This window comes from Eupeodes corollae, chromosome 3, assembly GCF_945859685.1.
Source record: "Eupeodes corollae chromosome 3, idEupCoro1.1, whole genome shotgun sequence".
NCBI classification, from domain to species: domain Eukaryota; kingdom Metazoa; phylum Arthropoda; class Insecta; order Diptera; family Syrphidae; genus Eupeodes; species Eupeodes corollae.
The window spans coordinates 84,727,068-84,744,493 of record NC_079149.1 but is presented as its reverse complement, the minus strand read 5'-3'; the positions used below and the strand labels follow the sequence as shown (position 1 = coordinate 84,744,493).

The 17,426-nt window shown below is 33.7% G+C and overlaps 1 protein-coding gene across 2 annotated transcripts in view; it reads left to right on the top strand.

The window, feature by feature from the left end:
* Nucleotides 1–17,426, top strand: part of LOC129949194 (putative uncharacterized protein DDB_G0281251) — a 157,913-nt gene that overhangs the window by 103,897 nt on the left and 36,590 nt on the right. For both annotated transcript variants that reach the window (XM_056060482.1, XM_056060481.1), the window contains exons 4-6: nt 6,617–6,814; nt 6,940–7,216; nt 7,282–7,929. In XM_056060482.1, coding sequence (XP_055916457.1) covers nt 6,617–6,814; nt 6,940–7,216; nt 7,282–7,929 — 1,123 coding nt within the window. The remainder of the gene's footprint in view (nt 1–6,616; nt 6,815–6,939; nt 7,217–7,281; nt 7,930–17,426) is intronic.

The window sequence follows — 17,426 nt, the reverse complement described above, 5'->3', positions numbered from 1 at the left end:
AGTGCGTTGGACTGTCATGCAAGGGGTCTTGGGTTCAATCCCTGCCTGTGCCAGCTTAATTTAAAAAAAAAAAAAAAAAAAAAATAATTTTCGCGGGTACTGCCTCTTGCGAGGAATTGACAAATCCTTCAAGAGTAATTCTTGTCATGAAAAAGTGCTTTCTCAAAATAGCCGTTCGGATTCGGCCTTAAATTGTAGGTCCCTTCCATTCCTGACAACAGTACTCGCACACAGGAATGGTTGAGAGTTGTAAGTCACTAGGCCCTGGTTCACAACGGACTGTTGCGCCACCCCATTTTTTTTTTTTTTTTTTTTTTTGATATCAAATATCTTCTTCGCTTTATAAAAAGCTCAAAATGGTTCGACTAGTTTAGAAGTAATTCTCTAGATTCAAGTGGTATCACAACGGGCCTTTTTCTTGGCCTAAGTGTGTGGATTCTAAATCCGCAGCCACGTTAACCTAACCTAACCTAACCTCTATTTTTTTATAAAAGAAATGTTTTTTTAGGAGATATCAATGAATGTTTGTTTATTTGTTTAAAGACTGAAAAACAATTTCTACCACCTCGCACATATGTGGCTGTATAACCTTGATAATTGCACAAATTCTATCCTTGAGAAAAGTCTTCAACTACGTGCCACAAACAAAAAGCTTTTAAGATGTTAAACAATAAGATCTCTGAATAAAACAAAAACTTTTCTTGTAAAATTTTTATCGTTGAATTTCACATTTTATGAATGAATTCGACAATTTCAATACTCAGTTAAAGCGTATGCGGTTTCAATTTAAGTAATGTTGTAGTTTGTCCTGCTCATCGAGTCACGTTCCGAGCGGATGAAAAACCGCACAATTATCGCCGATTGCACTTAATTCCCTTCTTTTTTGTACATGAAAACGCTGATTATTTATCATGTAACGAAATACCTCGAACACTGAAAGCTTCCTAAAGACCGACAGTTGCAGCAATAGGACCACAGCTGATCATAGTTCATCTCACCGAACAGTATATCAAATCTTAACATGGTTTTGGAGAAAATAAGATTATTCAACTTGATATTTCTTGAAAAAGTTTGGCATCAGGCTCTCTTATCGAAAATTCGTGCTTTCGGTTTTCATGAACCCCTCCTTCATTGGATTAGTAATAACCTTTCGGATCATTCAATAAAAGTCTGAAAACCATACTTCTATTGTGCCCCAGGGCTCCGTTCTATATCCAACACTATGTCTAATTTTTATTAATGATCTCCTATCAGTAACTTCTAATCCAATACATTATTTCGCTGACGATAATACTCTCAGCTGTTCACATTCGTTTTAAGACTCACATCCCGCTTCTTCGGTGGAACTAAATAAGTTAATCATTTGGCGCAATATTCCTTTGAGAACTAGGGCCTAGTGACTTACAACTCTAAACCATTCCTGTGTGTGAGTACTGTTGTCAGGGATAGAAGGGACCTACAGTTTTAAGCCAAATCCGAAGGGGTAATTTGTAAAAGCACTTTTCATGACAAGAATTAATCTTGGAGGAACCGTAAAAAAAAACTTAAATGACATAGACAGGGATCAAACCCAAGACAAAATATGGTGAGCTCATTAAATTCCGACCTAACAGCATTGCACAATGGGGAATAAAAACGGCTTCGAATTTAATGTTTCGAAAGCCCAATGCTATCTTGTATCGTTAAAGCCAGATATACCCCCCTAGCAGTGTAGCCAAAAGTGCAGCTAGTTGGTTGGGTTTCCTTAATCGATGCAAGAAATTTCACTTTTGGATGATCTGGATATTATTATCGTTGTAACCAAGACTTTTATACGTCCAAAGCTTGAGTATAACTCCTATATCTGGGCTGGTACTCCTGCAATTTACTTAAGCCTCTTGGTATATAGTATTCGATAAAGAGCATTTAAATTAATTGGTGAAATGGTGATAGGCCTCGTTCTAGTAAAATAAACTAAAGCTTTCACACTGGACGGAGAAACCGTCTTGTGTAAAAGAGGTCATAGTGTTACCTACTAATCTAATTAGTTTCCTGTCTCACCCTTTCTATCGTTACCATACGCTCTTTCCCAATCATTGCAATATTCAGGATCCGTCTCTCCTTTTAAACCCTTTCCCCCTTTAATTATGTAAACGCTGTGGTTCTGCATTGAAAAAATTACAGCTGCTGTAATAACAGACCAGTTAAAATGAAACTTCTTCTTAAAAACCCCTTTAAAATTAAATCCAATAAAAGGATAACGTTTTTGATAATTGGTTTGATTTTGAGAAAAATCTGGTTTAAAAACGAAAAATAAAAACCATAAAAAAAGATTACTGAAAGTTGGAATAAATTGATTTTCGACTTAAATATCTTTTTAAAACTTAAAGACATTGGCTTCAAACTGATTTCATCTTGTAAAAATTGTCTGAAAATCCAACAATCAATTTTTTTATAAAAATTAAAATCTATAAAAAATAATCAGCAAAATTGGTAAACAATGTTTGATTCTCCATATCAGTCTTCACGGCATTGACTTTAAAATGATTTCATTCTGTGCTGAATGTTGTTAAGGAAAGATAGTAGTGTTAAAAAAATACAAGCTGTATTTTTTTCATAAGGAGATGCTACTAAAATTATTAAAAATTGGGCTTCGACTTCGGGATCGAAAACAGATATTGAAGTCAAACTTATTTTATCATATGTGAAATATTGTATCTTTTATTTATGTTTTTTCAAAAATTCTAGTACCAACTTTTTTACAAAATACGAAAACCTACAAAATCAACAAAAAACTTCTCAAATGTTAGGATAACAAAGAAAGATATCGACTTCAAATTATTTATCTCACACAAAATATGTTATGAATATTTTGTTAAAGTTTTAAGCAAGACAAATCGACAGAAACTTCTGTATCCTAAATTCAGTCAGTCACACTTTAAAACTAGACACAAAAAATAAGCAAAATTATTTAAACTCAAAATGGTAGCACACATAGTTGTTTTGATTTGTATGTGACTTTGATATAGAAAATCATAAGGAGGTCGTCTTAACGCTTTTGTATATACCAACGAAATAACATCTTGAGCATAATATTCGAGTAAATTTGAGTGGGTCCGGATGTATGTACTACATATGAAGAAGGCAATTGATGAAGGCTTAAATTGCTTAACAGGAGATTGAAACAAATCGTGATACTTGCAATTTGCTTTAACATGATATTTCTCCTTTCAAAGTTATGAAATTTAAAAATTGTATCTTGGTAGATACTAGAGCTAGAGGATGACGGCTGTGCGGTTTAGGTATGTGTTGTGTTGAGCCATAAAAAAGTGTGACATATAAGTTAAATATTTTATAACAATGCTTGTCATTTGCCGCGTTATAAGTTTAAAATTTTTGAATTGCATAATTCTGAGAGGAAGAGCTTGCAGAAGCATATATGTAATATATGTGTGGTTTTTCGTAACTCTAGATAATTGTCTTCGTGTGTTGTAAGATAAAAGTTCCACAATTTGAGATAAAGCTTAGTTTTATACACTTGGAAAAACATAAAACCAAACCACTATTTTGGTAATAAATTTAAAAGAGTTGCAAGCATTGGGCAGGTTCAGACGAAATAAGGGACTTGAAAGTATGGGAAGTTTTTTCTTCCAACTAAGGCAACCTTATTGGAAAGTTAGTCAAGAATAATCTCCCTATCTATCAAGTCAAGTCTACTTATGTCAAAATGACAGTTGATTATGTTTTTATTGGAAAGTTATCTGGGAAGGACGTCAAGAAAAATCTCCCCAACCATCAAATCAAGTCTGCTAATTACAAAATGACAGTTTGATCATTTTTGTCACTCAACTGAAAAATAAACTTTATTACTCTATGATTTATTTATTTTCTTTACAATTTATTTAATGTTTTGCGTAAAAGAGCTCTTTGACAAATTGGAGAGAAATATGTAAGTAATATTTCTTAACAACAATCTTTTTTACAATCTTGATGTATTTGTAGCTTGCCTCAAGAGTGATTTATAAACAATAATGTTTTTGCTGATTTATGTATGATGAACTGAAGGTAAGGGCTAGTGAACTAAAGTTCTTATTTTGAAGTGTTTGACACTTTGAAAAACTAACTTACTTGCTTAATTAAGGTGGAGCTACAGTCCTGTGTAAACTAGGGCCTTAACCAACAAACTTCTCGATCTAGCTCGGTCCCTAGCTAGATGTCTCCAGTTTCGCGCTCCAAGTTATATGAGGTCACTTTCCACTTGTGCCCGCCGCCTGATTCGAGGTCTTCCTCTACTGCGCTGTCCTGTGGGTGTGGATTCGAAAACTTCCCGGGCCGGAGCATTGGACTTTTGCCCTTCTGGCTAAGTCTAGTCTAGAAATGAGCCAATGTGCTTTCATCCGCTTTTGTCATTGTCCATTCTTCTGCACCGTATAGCATTACGGGGATGATAAGGGTCTTATAGAGCGACACTTTGGTCCTTCAAGAGAGGACCAATTGATTTCTTAGTCCAAAGAAACAGCGGTTAGCAAGAGTTATTCTTCCTTTGATCTTAGCGCTGGTGATGTTTTCTACGTTTTCAGTGGAGCCTAGATAGAAGAAGTCCTTGACTACCTCAAAGTTACGTCTGTCACTGGTGACGTTTTGACCAAGACGTCGGTGTTGTAGGTCCTTTCTTGACCATGTACTTTTGATTGCCTTCATTAACCATCAAACCTAGTTTTGCTGAATCTGCCTCAATACTCACAAAAGTTCCATTGGCATCACGCTGAGTTCTTCCGATTATGTCAATGTCATCAGCATATGCTAGTAATTGGACAGACGTGTGAGCTCTGCACTATTCTTTCAAGCGATGTTAGAAAAATCACATGACAGCGCATCACCTTGTCTAAACCCTTTTTTGACATCGAAAGGTTCAGTTAAGTTGTTTCCAACCTTTATGGAGCAGCGTGAATTCTCCATAATCATCCTGCACAAACAGGCGAGTTTGTCAGGATGGCAAAACTAGACATGGCTCTATACAGCTCGTCCCTGTAGATGCTGTCATATGCGGCCTTGAAATCGATGAAAAGACGGTGGGTGTCGATTTGGTGTTCTTGGGTAGAGAAGATTTTATAGGCGATGTTAAGTAAACTGATTCCTCTATAGTTGGTGCAGTTTCGAGGGTCTCCTTTTTTCAGGATCGGGCAAACAATACTGAGGTTCCATTCATCGGGCATGCTTTCTTCGGACCATATCTTACAGATAAGTTTGTGCATGCTCCTAACCAACTTAACTCCAGTTGCTTTAAAGAGTTCGGCATTCAAGCCATCCGCTCCAGCGGCTTTGTTAGAATTACGCTTAGATATGGCAATTTTTACCACGTCTGAGTTCGGAGGACGAGACTGTTGGCTTTCGTCGTCTACCTTGAATGGATTATCGTCCATGACAGCGGAATTCGGTTCGTTATGCAGTCTGCAGAAGTGTTCCTTCCATATCCTCAGCATTGACTGCCGTTCCACTATGATGTTTCCACTTTCTTCTTCGCAGCCTTCGGTTCTAGGTTTATGTTTCGTTATGCAGTCTGCAGAAGTGTTCCTTCCATATCCTCAGCATTGACTGCCGTTCCACTATGATGTTTCCACTTTCTTCTTTGCAGCCTTCGGTTCTAGGTTTATGTTCTTGTGAATTTCGTTACACCTGTTCATAAAACTTTCAAATATTTATTCCTGCTTTTTAGGTTTTATCAACATCTTCGACCGCACGCTTTCCATGGTCCCTCATTTTCCTTCTTGAGAAGTCGGTGTTCCTCTCGCCACATTCCTCAACAAACCAGGGGTTCCTTGTTGGTGGTTGCTTGAAACCCAGAACGTCAGAGGCGGCTTCTCTGATTGCATCTTTGCAATGTTGCCACTGGCTTAGGATACATTGTGTTGGCGGCATAGAACTTCGAGAGAGGTTACTTGTAACTCGTTCGGAAAAGGATTAGCGACCTCTTGCGATTGTAGCCGTTCAACGTTGAAAAACTAAATGTGGTCAAAATATGCGTTCAAATGAAGACCTTTATGTTGTATGAACCTGCCAATTGTTCAGGAGTAAGTTTTTTCACTATGAAACGACATTCCAAGTTAATCAAGTGACAGCTGTTAAATAGATCAACTGCGAAAAATTACTGCTTAAATGAAAAACACACGTTAAAGAAAAATCAATATTACAAGCTTTTAATTTGGAAATTGGATCTGTCAATTCATAGAACTTAAATATGTACATATGTATGTAGATACAAAAATAGAAGTAAATCCTTTTAAACGATATTCGTGTTCAAAAAGCATCACAAAGCAACGACATCTTCTAAAATCTTAAATCTAACTATCTCAAAATCTTTCCATTAGTTAAGAATGGTTAAGTTTATATTTTAAAGCCTTTCATTGAATATAAACATTATTTTCTCCATTTTTACCTTTATTTGAAGTGAAGATTTAATCGTCGGTACATTCATGGCAAAGCGTGCATTTTTGAAATTTTGTTTATATTTGAATAAATAGAAAATATTTGTTTGTTCCCAAAATTGCAGAGAAGCTAGATTTTGCATCTGTTATTATTTGTTTTTAATTTATGCAATGAATCAATGTAATTTTCAATTATGTTTTATTTTTTTTAGATCTCGAAGTGCGACTCCATCGTCATTTCGAGGAACACCACCCCAGGCGGCTCACCCAAACAACGATTTGCAACTGCACAATCTGTCAACGAATTTGCTTTCGCAAATTCAAAATCGTAGCTCAGAATTTTCAACACGAAACTACTCAGATTTTATGCGTAGTTTAGCCGCAAAGTACAACAATAGTAATCCAAATGAGTAAGTTAATAATTTAATACTTAAAACAAATTTCATATTTTACAAAGCAACATGCGAAATAGTTTTAAAATATTCTGTATACAAAAATTTACCAAAATTTTAAATATTAAATTCTTTTCTGACAGCTCGGGAACATCTCGACGGAGTACATTTTTTGAAAATAGCAAACTTAGTCAACCTATCAAGCCTGCGGCAAATAGCAACACCAATCATGGCAGTAGTCTCAAAGAACAAACATCACCTTCGGAGTCAGCAAAGTCTGCACAAACAATACAAAATTTAACGACGAGCACATCGAGCGTACCTCCTTTTGTACAAACTTTTCTTTCAAGTCTTCCCTTTTCCCCAGGAGTATTTCCTCCTCTAATTGATATGAGTAGCACGCAGGCGTTAGTTACTTTGGTAAATAAATTTTACTGTCTTACGATTTTATTAATTGACTTAATAACTTTTATAATTTAATTAAGGCTCGAGCTGCAAAAGAAGCTGAAATTAAAAACATTCTTATGTCAGCACAAAAAAGAACATCCCTGTCATCAACGAACACAACATCAAGTTCACCCGGCCCAAATCTTAACGCAGCGTTACAACAAGCTGCACAATTTGCATCCCCTGCTCTACTTTATTCAGCACAGTTGCAGCAGCAACAACAACAACAGCAACAACAACAATCACAAAATCGACAATCTAGTCCAAATCAAGAAACATCTGCTAATAGTTCAGGAGAGAAACATATGACTGCATCACCGTTAGATCTAAGTTCAGCACCACCAACAAAACGTTTTAAGGCTGAATCCACTTCGAGTGGAGGTTCAGACAAAAGTCCGAATTCAGATAATGTACCAGAAACTAGCATCAGTGCCAGTGCCGCAAGCATAGGAGCTACTACATCGAATCCTGCGAGTTCACCAAAAATCGGATCAATTGCTGCAACCGCCGGATCGAATGCAACTGTCATAAGTGAAGCGTCTGGAACAGGTGCCACAACAGCATCGTCAATACCAGTGTTGCCACTCCGGCAGTGTCAGGCGCAGAGTGATGAAGTTAATGCATGGACTGTCGAAGATGTGTGTACATTTGTTGGCAATATTGATATTTGTGTGACGTATGTAAAGGTGAGTTTTTTTTTCTTTAAATATATTCGTTTCTAAAACCCTTGAATTATGTCCAAATTTGATATTATTCTTTAAAGGTATCAGGTTCTATGATAAAAGATTTTTTTAGTATGGTTTTTGAAATCCTATTAATATTATAAACGCGAACGTTTGTAACAACGTTTGTATTAAATATGTTAAATGCTAACTATAAGTTTACTATGTGACAAAAAAACATACAGAATTTTAATAACAAATGGTCATCAAACTTTTGACGAAATAAAGTGTTTTCTTAGCTGTTTTTATAATACAACGTTAGCTATTAGAAAACGTTAACTTCGAGTCTAGTTCAATACCATGGTCAGAAAAACTTGATTCTCTATTATGATGAATGCAACATATAGTCATAATTTACTATAACATTGTTTCAAATAGAAGTCAAACCATTAATAAGTAAAATAAACAACAATGGTCCAATGTGACTCCTTTGAGGTACACCAGAATTCTTTTCAAATTTACATGGAGGGTTTCCCCTAAACACTACGCTATATTATCTTTTTTAAGATATGACGAAATTTACTTAACGAAAAGTCATAAAGTCCAATTGAACATAATTTATTTAGAGGAACTTAATGGCTTAATGACATGTAAGAATTAGTTTTATTTACTATTTCAATGAAAGCTTCCAATCAAAACTCATAAAAATCGGTGTTCAAGACAAAATAAAACGCATATAAGTTTCGTTATGACCAAGTATTTGAATCAAGTGGCCGCTGACTGCATCTGGCTTGAATAAATTCTTGCCGAGAAACCCAATTTTTGTAGCAATTGTTGGCGTATATCAGTAATAACTCGCCGAATATATTCTATCGGTTCGGGCTTATCTACGCTGACAAGTCACTTCACATAACTCCACAAATAATAGGCACGCGATTTTAAATCGCAAGATTTTGGAGATAACGCTACAGGCCCATGACATCACCAAAAGTTTCCTTCAACAAGTTGATGCGTCAAATGAAAGGAATTATTATTAACTTCAAATAGGAAGTTATTGCCATGGGTTCGATTTGTCAAATTGAAAATGTTTACATTTCTCGAAGTTTTAAGGTCGCTAGAGTCGAAATAAAAGATTTTTAGAAATTTATGTGCGTGCGTCGTCCGTACGTTCGCGACGTTTTTTTCGCTGTCCATAACTCAAGAACCAGAAAAGATATCGACTTCAAATAAATTTTGCTAGTTAGTTTCTTTATTACGTAAAGAATATTTTCAAAAAAGTCTATGACCGACCACCCATTTTACAATTCAGAGATTTGATAATTATATCTTCCAACTGAAAGATTATCTTGGGAAAAAAAGGTATTAAATAGTTAAAAAGAAAATCGAAGGAAAATACGAAAAAAACATCATTCAAAATATTACAAAAAAAAACGTATAACAATAAGCAAAACCAGAAAAAGTAAATTTAAATTACATAAAACAATTAGAGAATAATAATGAATAATTAAAATAAATTGATTCAAAAAAAATTCAAATAAATAAATGAAAAATAGTAATAGTAATAATAATAATAATAATTATAATAACAAAAATAATAATAATAATAATATTAATTGTAATAATAGAAATTAATATATAAATAAATTAAGAATAAATAAATAAATAAAAAAATAGTAAATAAATTAACACATAAATAAATTTACAATAAATAATTTAACAAATAAGTAAATTAACAATAAATTATTAAACAAAAAAACTTAACACCTAAATAAATTAGCAATAAATTAATTCAAAAATAAAATTAATCAAGAAATAAATAAATAAACATACAAATTATTAAACAAATAAATAAATTAACTAAAAAATTAAAAAACCATTACAATAAACCAAAAAAGAAAAGGAAAAAAACCACGCAATAGCCTTACTTAAAATATATCACAGATTATGCAAGAAGTTGGGTTATGAGAAAATTCTCAGAACTTTCACAGCTGATATTAAAATTATTTGTAAGCTTAAAAATTCTATCAGAAATCATTTCCACATTCGCTTTTCTATAGAGACTTAAGGTTGAGTACTGCCAAGGAAGGTTTAGCATCATTTTTAAAACCTTGTTTTGTGATACCTGTAACTTCTTTAAATGGCGTCTGGCAGCGTTACCCCATACTGGATACCCATATAACAGTATTGTTTGGAATATAACCTTGTGAATGATAATCTTATTTTCATTTGTGAGTAGAGATTGACGGTTAATAAAAGGGTAAAGCATCTTAATAGCAATACTCATTTTTTTAACAGTATTTTGAATATGTTGGTTAAAAGTTAGTTTTGAATCGAGATGAACACCTAAATACTTAACAGACTGCTCCCATTTAATTGTAGTAACACTTTCATCTAGCTGGTTGTTGGGAAGGTAGCAAGGTTTCCTTTTTCGTTGATTGACCACGGGAACGAAGGTCTAGAACATGATTGCAAATTCTTTTAATCTGGTGGGATGTGCTGTAAGATCTCCGGAAACCAAATTGTATATTGGGGAGAATGTTTTTATCTGAAATAAATTTTAAAATATGTGGTTTCAGTATTTTTTTCAAAAACTTTACTTATGTTGCTCAGTAAACTGATTGGTCTGTAACTTTCAGGATTATCTGGAGGTTTTCCAGCTTTAAGCACAGCGACAACCATTGATTTTTTCCAATATTGAGGGAAGTATTGCAATTTAAGGCATGCATCAATTATAAATGTTAAGCACATAATTCCAACGTAAGGCCGTTGTCTTAAATAACTATTTTTTATTTTATCCAGAACTCTTTTCTTTTGAGTTTGAGACATTTTGATTACATTTTTTACATTATCTTCTTCTACAAATATATTAAGAGGAGTAATTCCGTTTGAAGTATCGAATCTTTCAATTGTTTTACTGACAAGTTCCTTAGTTACAAAGTCCCCCAAATGCTGAGAAACTAAGTGGTTTTTTAAAAAACTTGTACAAAATAGATTTGCTATCTCAAAAAATGGTATTTTACGGTTTTTGGTCTTAATTATTTTTACTATGTTCCAGAAGGGTTTTGCATTTTTATCCATAACGCTCAGTTTTGTGTTCCATTCTCTATTACGATGGATTTGTATCTGTTCAGCGATGCGTTTATTAAAATGGGAAATCATTGATCGAGGGAAGGGTTGACGGTAATTTAGTCAATTTTTCCGATGAATATTTAACTTAATAACTTCTAAGATATTTGTTGGAAGTTTTTTAAATACATCTTTTTTTTTCTTCTTTGGGAATAGTTTGATTAACCAAAGAAGTGATAGCTTGCGTAAAGTTTTGTATTATAAAATCGACATCACCTTTACAAGTCACTCTTTCAGTTTTGTGGTACCATTTTGAAGGCTCCTTTTAATTTTTGATTTGAATGATTTCCAATAAGCGTTTTTTATGTCTAGGAAATATTGAATTTGTTTTTCGCCTAACCAAGAAAGATTGCAAAAAAAACTGGATTATGTTCTGACTGAGAGCACTAAACGAAACGGGTTCTGATAAAAGACCTCGGACATTTGACACAAACATCTAGAGGACAGAAGGGGAGCCACGAGACTTTCATTAAATCTAATATAATATATTGTAACGTAATACCAAACAAATATATTTAAAAAAAAAATAAATCCAATTAAGGTTTTTTTTATAAATCCAAAAAACTGAAAAACCAAAAATTTTGTGCAACAAAAACTAAAGTTTTTAACATCTGGCAGAATTTTGAGAAAAATCGAATTGAGGTTTTTTTTATAAAAAAAATAAAAATCTAAAAAAAATCATTACTCGAAGTTGGTAAAAATTAATTTTCGACTCAAATTTCTCTTCAAAAACTTGAGATTATGGCTTCCAACTAATTTTTACTTCTAAGAAATATTGTTTTCAACATTCCGAAAAATTTTGACAAAAATCGAGTCGACCCTTTTTTTTCAAAAAATAAAAACCTAAACCCAAGTTGGTAAAAATTGATTTTCAACTCAAATATCTTTTCAAACCTTGGAGATATTGGCTTTGAACTACTTTTAAAAAAAAATTGTTTTCAATATTCAGTAAAATTTTGAGAAAAATCGAATAAATGCTTAAAAGAAAATTTAACAAAATTTGGTAAAAATTGATTTTCGGCTCAAATATCTTTGAAAAACTTTGAGATGTTGCCTTTAAACTACTCTTATCTTGACAAAAATATTGTTGTTAACATTCAGTCAAATCTATTTTTTACAAAAAATAAAAACCTAACAAAAAAACAAAACAATATTAAAACTTGGTATACATTTACTTACGACTCAAAAACTATTAAAAATTTAAACTATTGTCTTCAAACTCTTTTTATTTCAGAGAAAATATATATGTAAAAATCCAACATCCGTTTTTTCATAAAAAAATAAAATCTGCAATAGTACGCAAATTTGGTAAAAATTGATGTCCGGTTCTTGATATCTCTCAAATTAATTTTATAGATGCAATTTTTAAAACTTAAGAAATGCTACTAAAATTGGTAAAGAATCGTTTTCGACTAAAAATCTATTTAACAGAACTAGATTTTCAAACTAAAATTTTTCTTTATATGAAAAATATTGTTGGTAATTTAAAAATGTTTAAAAGTAATTGAACTGACAACTTTTTTAACCCAACACGAAAACCTACCAACTTTTAAGCAAGACAAATATACCGATTAGATGTTGAAGTTATCAGTGTCGGTCGCATGCCAGTCTCTTTTACTAATGAATTTGCTCGATTTGCAAACTTTCTTTAGGAAAATATTAATTTATTATGAAATGACAACAAAATTGAGCATCAATCAAGTGACAGCTGTCAAAAAGACCAACTCAGAAAAAAGTATTGCCAAATTGGAAACCACACGCCAAAAAATAAACAGAGAACAACACATAAGCCTCAATTTAAAGACGATAGAAAAATGGCATTAAAAATTGCCGGCTTTTAAGGATTGTTAAAACTTGGATATCATTTCTAAAGCTAACACATAAAATACATATTTTTTGTATAGGAAATTTTCGATTCACTTCAAAGTGACTACATAATTCTTTCTTTAGAAAACTTTATGAATGACATTTAAATACCCAGCTGAAAAATGTAAAATGTAACTATGAAAGTTCATAGACCCTAATAAACTTTGAAATGTTAAACAAATCCAAATGCAGAGAAATCTTGAACCCAATCGAATTCAACTTCTGTAGTTTAACTTTTAACAAATTTTCTTTACCCATATCAACGTCCTTCTTATAAACTGACAACAAAAGTCGTCTCTTTTCATCAAAAATCATTTACAAACTTAATGTTGCTTCAATGATACAATTTATGATATCCGCTATCACTCAGCACAAGCCGAATACGAAATTTATCTTGTCTCTGGAGAGTTAGGTAGGTAAGGTATACCGTATATGTAAGTTTTTCTATATATGTATATATATAAAAAAAAAGAAATAAGTTCAAGTTGTAATGTGTGTGTTTGTAATACCGGATAGAGGATTGATTCGAGACCTATTGCCGTAGTCGTAAAATGTGAAATCGATTGAATCGATTTTCCAGCTCCATTTGGAACGTTCCTTTAACTCTAACTCTAATATAAAGAAAATACGATTACGCCCGACATGTGTGGACATCAATAATAATTGCAAATGCCTTAATAGAAAAAGCAGTTTAAAAATCTTAGGCCTACAACATGCCGCCTAACGACGACCGACGATGCAGATAGGAAAACCAGTCCAAGAAGACCTCTGATGGCCGTCGTCGTACTTAAATGTCGTAATCTAGTTCGGTTTTCCATAACATGCCAACAACGATGGACGCTCGTCGTCGTCGTGTCGGTCGTCGGTCGACGGTTGCTATTCCCCAAGCTCTTTTAGTCAGGGCAATAACCCCTCCCCCTTAGGCCGAACCCCACAAACTAGTAATTCATAAATTAGCAAAGTTGAAGTTGTGTATCTTATGAGATTAAATAAAAAACTACAACAACAACAACAAAAATCTGCACCGAGATTCATTTTCCGAACTCAACCTTAGGCCATCCAAGAGATCAGGATACCTTCTCCCGATCCGGGCCTTTCCTTCCAAAGACCAATTCTCCATATAAGTTGTGCGTAAATGCACCAGATATCTTAAGTATCACACAAATACACACTCACTCATAGTTTAATGAACGCGTCGCGTCGTCGTCGTCGGTCGTCGGTCGTCGGTCGCCTAGCTTGATCTTGGTAGACCTGTTGGTAATATTCAATTTATATTCACTTCAGTCATGAACTTGTTTCACTTTTCGCATTCGCACGTCAAAGGAGAGAAATTAAGAGAATTCATGCGCTAGACCGGATTGGAAACTATCAAAGATGATGTGAGACCTGAGCTCAAAAGCTGAAGCTGAAGCTGGAGCTCTGGTCGGCTAATGGTATAGTAACTGCCATGTTGAAGGCTTCGTCGCCATAGTTCGTCGTTGTAGTCAAAATCGAAGAGAGAAGTTGGGACTTGTATTCCACACACAAGAGAAAATACAAAAAGAAACGGGGGAACTTGTTACAGTTCTACAGGGTGAAATGTTATCTGCACTTGGCAAATAAGGTACAAATGCAGTAATACCTGTCAGATCATTAATTATGTGATCGTTAACCCTATCATCACACGCATTAATATGGGCTGCAGTATGATACGAGAAGGTGAAGCTTTTCAGAGTTTTAGGTTTGAAAATTTTTGTTTGTTACTATTGTTGGGTTTTACTGGCTCTAGTGAAATAATATGTATTAAAAGCGAAACAATTTGTTCCACAATTAAAAAATTTATTTTGAAAATGAATAAATAAGGTGGCGCAACAGTAAGATAAAAACTGTCTGTGAGTAATGTTGACAGAAATGGAGGGGACCTACAGTTTTAAGCGGAATCCGAACGGCTAATTTGAGAAAGCACTTTTCATGACAAGAATTAATCTTCGATAATTTTTCAATTCCCCGCAAAAGGCAATAACCGTGACACATTCAGGGATCGAACTCAAGGCCTGTAGCATGTCAGTTTAACGCACTATCCGTTATGCCACGGGAGCTAGTTTAGCTTTTTAAAAACCAAATGAGCAAGGCATCCGCAGTAACTTCGAAAAGTTGTTTTTATAACTATTTGAGAAGCCTGGATGAAAAATTTCCAGTTTTAGAGAAATTCAAATCAATTTTACCAAATAAATTCAATCAAAATAAGGTACAAGGCATATATAAAAAAAAGTAGCGCCCAACGTTGGTATTTCTAAGAGATAATTGATTTTTATTTTCTTTCAGAAACTTAAAAAATGAAATTGTGTTTTGTCTTAAATGAGAGAATTCTTAATTTCATCCTTAATTCTAAACAATATCCATTTTTTTGAATATTATATCTTTAAGTGTTGGGCGCCATTTAAATATGAAAATATGTAATAAAAATTATACTAAAATCTTAACATTGTTAACTTTCGAAATACTAACTAATAACGAGTCTTTTCTTACACTTCACACCTTATATCTCTTATTGTCAGAAAACACAAGGGTAGTTATAAATCACTCAAAAAACTCAAAATTTGGTGCTTAATTTCGTTCCGTAACTAAAATGATAACGTTTGTCTCGATCTTGTATTCTACAATATGATCCACGAAAATAGCTAATAGCAGTTTTTCTAGGTTTTTAGAAAAATTGTTTTAAAATAAAATGAACAGAGAAATTTATAGTGTACCAAGCTATTTTTCGTGGATTCGATCCAAAGGAAATCTATTAGATTTACGTTACAATTATTTGAGCTATGGTTTAACATTTTAGTGTTTAATGAGATTTAAATTGTAATTCCGTCTGAACAAAGAAGCCTTCAAGTATATCCTAAGTTATAGCCTTTTCACAGCAAACCCAAAACTGGGTTTTCGGCAAAAAGTTTTCGAAATCCCGAAAATCGTTCACACCGAACATTTACACGTTCTCATTTGACATTTAAATTTATTTAACACCGGCTGTCAAATTTTGTATTGATGAACAAATTTGTAAGTAAAAAGTTTTGATCTTCTCAAATTATTTGTGAAAATAAAATGAATTCTAACAAATTCAAATTGATTTTAACGTAACACTAGTTCGTCTCGTAGAAGCGTTTCAACTGAAGTTCTGGGTACGGGTGGGATGGGCTCACGACATGAACCAATAAGAACTTTCAGCTCGCTTGACCTGCAGCTATCCTCTTTGTTTACTTCAACCGGTCCGAACAATTCACTAAGGAGAAGTTAATTGTCTAGAAAATATATCATAGAATTAACAACAAACAAAACTGTTACAATAAAAATTAATTTTATTTAAAACATTTTCATTTTCTTTCACAACAAATTCAATCCAAAATACTGAGTTTATGACTACTGCTTCTGTTGGCCAAATGTCCCTTCAGAATGGTCATATATTGTGGCCGTCCGAGCAACTTATAGGCGGGGTTGAGAAGATTCTGAACGATTTCGTGTAGATCCTTATGGCCGGAGAAGAAAAGGTCAATTCCTAGTTCCAGATTCGTACCAAAATCACACTCATCCACAAGGATCACTGAAGCTGTTATGATGGGCTTCAATTTCTCCGTTACTATCTCTTTGGTTTCTTCCTTTGAGGACTCGCTTGGTTTATCCAATGTATTGAGAATCTTCTTGATGTTGTCGTCGTTGTCCATCAAGGGGCGATAGCCCACTGTTGTGACTTTATTCAGTTTTTCCTTGGAGTCATAACGCCAGTAGCCATAGTGAATTCCGGTTCCTCGCTTAACAAAAACCGTTTGAAACTCTAGAGGATAGTCGCCGCGCTTTTATTCTCGAGGTTTTCTTGTTGCCACGCAGGTCCCCAAAGTTTGCTTTTTATTTCTCTTTCATATTCTGTAAAAAGCAATAATTCTTATTTTGTTAGGAAATTGTATAAATAATATTACTTACCACAAGCAAATTTATTTAAAAATGAAATGTTTGTTTTGATATCAGCCATCAGCTGTTTTGTTTGTATTAATTTGAGCGCTGAATATTTCGAAAGGTTTGTTTGTTTAGTTCAACTTGGAATTGCTATTGGTTTTATATAAAACTTGTGGTTTACGAAAACTTGTGGCTTACCAAAAATGTATGGGAAAACTTGAGTTTTCGATGTAGGTTTTAGGCCAAAACCAATAATTTTTCAAAAACCGGGTTTCGGACTTGGTGTGAAAAGCCTATAAGTTGTGCAATATTCTGTTGCAATTTCAACGAAAGTAGCAAAAGGAAAGTAGTGGAAAGGACTTCTTTCTTAGATTAACAAAGCCTGCGTTAAGCACACTACTCCAGGAAATTTTTAACATCCTCGAGGGAAAACTGTGCCCGCTATGAATTAGAATGGAGTTTCAGAAACAAGAAAAAGTGAAGCAAAAAGAAATTTCTTTCAACAAGCTGGCAATTCAGGTATAATTGGGTTCGTTGATGGTACCCTTATTAAATTGTTGGCCCCTAAAAAGACGGATCAATAAATGTACTTTTGGCAAGCCGTCAAT